At 32.8% G+C, this 6090-nt stretch overlaps 1 protein-coding gene across 1 annotated transcript; it reads left to right on the top strand.

The window, feature by feature from the left end:
- On the top strand, window positions 1-3373 carry LOC100783003 (beta-fructofuranosidase, cell wall isozyme). The gene is made up of 7 exons (XM_003543542.5): window positions 1-208; window positions 343-351; window positions 625-1496; window positions 1798-1956; window positions 2263-2498; window positions 2649-2739; window positions 2959-3373. Exons 1-7 carry the CDS (start codon window positions 31-33, stop codon window positions 3136-3138), a joined length of 1725 nt encoding a protein of 574 aa, XP_003543590.1. The 5' UTR covers window positions 1-30; the 3' UTR covers window positions 3139-3373.
- The last annotated feature ends 2717 nt before the right edge of the window (window positions 3374-6090 follow it).

Below are 6090 nucleotides of genomic sequence, written 5' to 3'. Positions count from 1 at the left end.
ACCTCACCTCATTCCATTAAAAGCTATACCATGGCCATATCTCCAATTTTGTTGTTGGCTATCTTATCTCTCATTTATGGCAATGGTGTTCTTCCCATTGAAGCTACCCATCATGTTTACAGAAATCTTCAGACTCTATCTTCTGATTCCTCTGATCAACCTTATAGAACTGCTTACCATTTCCAACCTCGCAAAAATTGGATAAATGGTATATATATTCCTACAAAATAGTCTTAAATCTTCTTTCCTTTAATTTTCTTTGGGAAATATTTTATATCACTAACTGTTTTTCATTTTGTTTTTTTTGTTGTCATTTGATGATATGCTGTGGACATCGTGCAGACCCTAATGGTTAGTTCTATTATTTCTGTCACACTCCTTCATTTTTGCTCTGTACTTCTCAAAATGAATAAAATATTGATATCCAAGATCCAAGGGACAAAAGGAGTATTTGATTAAGAAATTCCTTTTCTCTTAAGTTAAATTTAATAATTGAAAAGTCCCTGCTCCTTGGTCACCGCTTATATATATTAAACATGCATAATTATATATAGACAATAGATTAAGGTATATGTACTTGTTTTGGCTGAAGATATGCATGCTTGTGTGTGGCTTTTTGTGCAGGACCAATGAGGTACAAAGGACTTTACCATCTGTTCTATCAATACAATCCAAAAGGTGCCGTATGGGGCAATATTGTCTGGGCCCACTCAATATCAAATGATCTTGTGAATTGGACTCCACTGGATCATGCCATCTACCCTTCTCAACCGTCTGATATAAACGGTTGTTGGTCAGGCTCAGCCACAATACTCCCTCGGGGCAAGCCAGCCATTTTATACACAGGAATTAACCCTAATAAGCACCAAGTTCAAAACTTAGCCATACCCAAAAACATGTCTGACCCATTACTTAGGGAATGGGTTAAGTCACCCAAAAATCCACTAATGGCACCAACTATTTCTAACAATATCAATTCAAGCTCATTTAGGGACCCTACCACTGCTTGGCTAGGAAAAGATGGATACTGGAGGGTGCTGATTGGAAGCAAAATACACACTAGGGGTATGGCAATTTTGTACAAGAGCAAAAACTTTGTTAATTGGGTTCAAGCCAAACAACCCCTACATTCAGCTGAAGGCACTGGAATGTGGGAGTGCCCTGATTTCTATCCAGTGCTGGATAATAAGGGCCCATCAACTATTGGTCTTGACACATCTGTGAATGGTGATAATGTTAGGCATGTGCTTAAGGTTAGTTTGGATGATACAAAACATGATCATTATTTGATTGGGACTTATGACATTGCCAAGGATATCTTCACTCCGGATAACGGATTTGAGGATAGCCAAACTGTCTTAAGATATGACTATGGAAAATATTATGCCTCAAAAACGATTTTTGAAGATGGAAAAAACAGAAGGGTCTTATTGGGTTGGGTTAACGAATCCTCAAGTGTTCCGGATGATATCAAGAAAGGATGGGCTGGAATCCATGTAAGTTTTGACTCATCAATTTCTTAATTTGTTATTTTATTCATTTTTTAAATGCAATATACAATTCTTAATTGAACATGGAGGCTTTGAACTTATTTTCGTTTTATTATATTATAGTTTAATTTATTGAGCATGGTTTATGATACGTGGTTTAATATTACACGAGCCAGCTCATGCTCATGGCATGGCAATGAATTATTGAGACTGTACTAGCTAGACTAAACACAAATTTATTTGACCCATTCTTATTAATAAATTCAATGGGCTAAACTTTTCTTCAATAATGTAAATATATTTGCAGACCATTCCAAGGGCCATCTGGCTTCATAAATCTGGGAAACAGTTGGTGCAATGGCCGGTGGTGGAACTTGAAAGCTTGCGTGTGAACCCTGTCCACTGGCCCACCAAAGTGGTCAAAGGTGGTGAAATGCTTCAAGTTACTGGTGTCACTGCGGCACAGGTAATATTCGCTTAGTTACAATCTTAAGAGTAAATACTACATATCTGCTACAATATATGAATATTGCATTTATATTGGTGCAGAACCAAATGCTAGGTTGCTTGAACTAAGATATGAGTTCAACTATACAAGAGTAGTATGTAAATGACAATATAAATAAGTACAATAATGAGTTATAACTTATAAGTTGTAATTATCCTGAATAAAATGAAATATGAGTAACAGAAGAACAAGAAGATGAATAATTAACATTATCCCCTATAGGAAAATGGGTATACTAATCAATAATTTATTATTTGTTGGCAGGCTGACGTTGAAATTTCATTTGAAGTGAATGAGTTTGGAAAGGCCGAAGTATTGGACAAATGGGTGGATCCCCAAATTCTGTGTAGTAGAAAGGGGGCAGCCGTAAAGGGTGGTTTGGGACCCTTTGGCTTGCTAGTTTTTGCTTCTCGTGGCTTACAAGAGTACACGGCAGTGTTCTTTAGAATATTCAGATACCAAAATAAAAATTTGGTTCTCATGTGTAGCGACCAAAGCAGGTTTGTGCTTGTCTTCTGTCCCTTTCCCTATACTTTTTATTTTATTTTTTTTATTTTATCAAACATGGTTACTTGTCAAACTTGAGATATATAGTCCAAGCCTCTCTCTCTCTCGCTGATATATGCAAATTAAATGTAATACTTTGACAGATCCTCTTTGAATAAAGATAACGATATGACCACCTATGGGACTTTTGTGGACATGGACCCTCTTCATGAGAAGCTGTCGCTAAGAACTTTGGTAAGTTGTTGATGTAATGATTCATGAAACGGTACAAAACATATGCTTACTAATTAATAGATGAAAAGTAAGTTTGTGGATAGTAGTGACTAGTGACCATAAATTGCTCAGTATAATTTATATACAAAATTCAATTTAATATGAGAAAATGAATCAGGTAATACTTATTAAAATTTAAAACCACAAGCTAATTCATGGTTTCATTTTTCCTATTCACAGATTGATCGCTCAGTAGTGGAGAGTTTTGGAGGAGAGGGAATGGCTTGCATCACAGCCAGAGTATATCCCACAATAGCAATTAATAAAAAGGCACAACTATATGTTTTCAATAATGGAACTGCCGCTGTCAAGATCACAAGATTGAGTGCTTGGAGCATGAAGAAGGCAAAAATCAACTGAAACCAATCATTAAAGAGGAACCCAATATAGGATTAATGATAACCGATATTTGTGTTCTTTTATTAGTGCCTGCAAATTTCATTACTGTTGTGTAACAATAGTGAGTGTTATTCATGTTATACAATAGTTTATAAGAAATAAGAACAAAAATACGTTTTGTAAACAGGTTTTAGAGGCCTGTCAACTTACTTATTTGATCATTTTGTATTAACTTTTAATATCACGATGACACATACAAATAATTGGCAGGAGCAATTTTAATTAAGCAAGCGATATCGTGAACACTCAAACACACACGCGTGAGTCTCTGCATGCGTGCACACACACACATATATATATATATATATATATATATGTGTGTGTGTGTGTGTGCGTATATGGCGTATCATATCATAATGAACATTTTATATGAAAATGAAAATTATTAATATCAGTTGTTAGATAAAAATGAAAGGTTAAAATAAAAAAATTTAAATATAAATTAAAACTTTATTTAATCATGAAATCTCAAAAAAATTTACTAAACAGAAAATTAAATATTTTAGATTTAATTTATGTTAAGATCATCACAGTTATCACTCCAACCATTATGATCATCGTCATGATCACTCTCATCATCATCAACATGATTATTGTTGTCGCCACCGCCAGTGTGTCATGTTGGTGGTGACGACAATGGTCATGACAATGATCACAATGGTGATGGTGGTAGTGATGATTATGATAATGGTTGCGGTGAGAACAATAACAGTTGTGACGGAAACAATCATGATGATGGTGAGATCATGTTGTGATAAGTTTAGGATATCTTAGGATGACATAAATTAAATCTTTAAAATATTTGTTTAATAATTTTTTTAAGATTTTATGGTTAAATAAAATTTTAATTTAAATTTAAAATATTTTAATCTTAACATTTTATTTTAATTTGACAGTTGAAATTGATTATTCTCATTCTCACATAAGATGTACATTTTCATATGATACATATATATAGGGCATATGTTATGAGAGGAAACCTATTATATGGGAGTAAGAATTAAACCTGGGTCATATAATCATACATGGATGATTGAGATTTAATGTTAAAAAGTTACATGATTAAGTGCTCACATAATATTAAATCTTGATCATTTATATTATACAGTTTAGATTTAATCATGTCATTCTAATATAAGAGTTTCCTCTCATATGATACATATAGCACTGACTCTTGAGAGAATACTATAAACATGAGAACAATAACAATCATCGAATTAAAATCAAGAATAATAAATGATTGAGCTTGAAATATTTAAAATTTCAAATTAAAATTTAATATATCATCAAATCTCTAAAAAATTAACCAAACAACAACAAATAAATTTATAAAAATCTCAATTATCACTCACTACAATATATCAATTAACTCATCACCATCATGATTGTAGGTGTCACCACCATGACTATTAATGCAACCACCACCACCACCTCTGGTGTCATAACCTTTATCGTCATCGGTGTCACTACCATGACCACCATTGCAATTACCAACATGATTGTTGTTACTGTCGTAACCACTGCTGATGGCAACGACAGGAGTGACAATGACAATGATGGTTGTGATGACAGTGGTGTCAACAGCAATAACAATGACAGTCATGACGACGAAAATTGTGACAATCATGACGATAATGATTGATGAATCATAATTGAGATATTTTAGGACATTATTTATTTGGTGTATCTTTTAGAGATTTAATGGTTATATTAATTTTTTTAATTAAAAATATTTTAATCTTAATTGTCTATTATTTTTTAATCATGATCTAATAGTTATTTTTAATTATTTTCATGTTCTCACTTAAGAAAATGTTCTCAAAGGAGTCATGTTATATACTAAAAATCAATTCTAATCCTTGATTAAATGCAAAACATAAAATTCTTTGTATGATTCTAAAAATCCACTTATGACACCAACAATTCCTAACAAGATATAAAGCTTAGTCTTTTTTTGCTGAATCAACGGGGCTAGCGCCCAAAACAACCAAAACTAAACACCTGAAAAAGAGCTGATTGAGGGTAGTTTGTTCTCATTTTAATCAAGTCATTCATTCATATCTCGTGAAGAACATAATGACCCAATCCTTGGAACCAAGTGCACAGCCCTTATTTAGGCTATGTTTGTAAAAAATAACAAAGGTCAGCCGAAAGTTAGAAAAAAATAAATATTAGTTGAAAGTTGGATAGTTAACCTTTTTTCTTAACTCGGCAAAGACAATTATATATATTATCACTAGGTACCAGCAGTACCAAATTTTGAGGATGATCATAACCATGTCATGTTGAATTATTCAGCACGGATTATCTTAGATCCATATGCATTTCTGGTAGACCTTCCCGTGAAAAATATAGAACGTGCATACCATTGATGTTCTAACACAAATTTCAACGACGGACACGTCTTATATGCATTTAGACAATCAAATTAGTTTAATTACGTAGTTAATCTGTACGGCGCTTTCGTATACATGAAAATTGATGTACAATTGTTTAAAAAATAATAATGTTTTAGCACATTGTTAATGGCTTTTATTTTTTGACAATATTGCTCAAAGTGTATCAACACCTCATTTGAAATTTGACCTTATCAACTGTTTAAATCATCAAACTCCTTAATGTATCAACGCATCATTAAGTGACAATGTTGAAAGCTAAAGCAATCCAATTAAAAATGAAAAAATAATATAAAAACGAGTTGCTCGCTCAAATCGTTTCTGGCCAAACAAATATAATCAATTTTCACAGTCTCTTAACACCATCTTTCATTTTTTCTTACCCGAGCAGACTATTACACAATTTTTTTGAATATTTTTGGTAGAACAAGCAGAAAAATATAAGATGTGAAGTTTCGTATAACCCACAATAAATATGGACAACGACACACATATACTTATCACTTTTCTTTCTTTC

This window comes from Glycine max, chromosome 13 (genome assembly GCF_000004515.6).
Source record: "Glycine max cultivar Williams 82 chromosome 13, Glycine_max_v4.0, whole genome shotgun sequence".
Taxonomy (NCBI): Eukaryota; Viridiplantae; Streptophyta; class Magnoliopsida; order Fabales; family Fabaceae; genus Glycine; species Glycine max.
The sequence above is the reverse complement of the archived record's forward strand: the minus strand, read 5'-3'. Positions and strand labels throughout refer to the sequence as shown.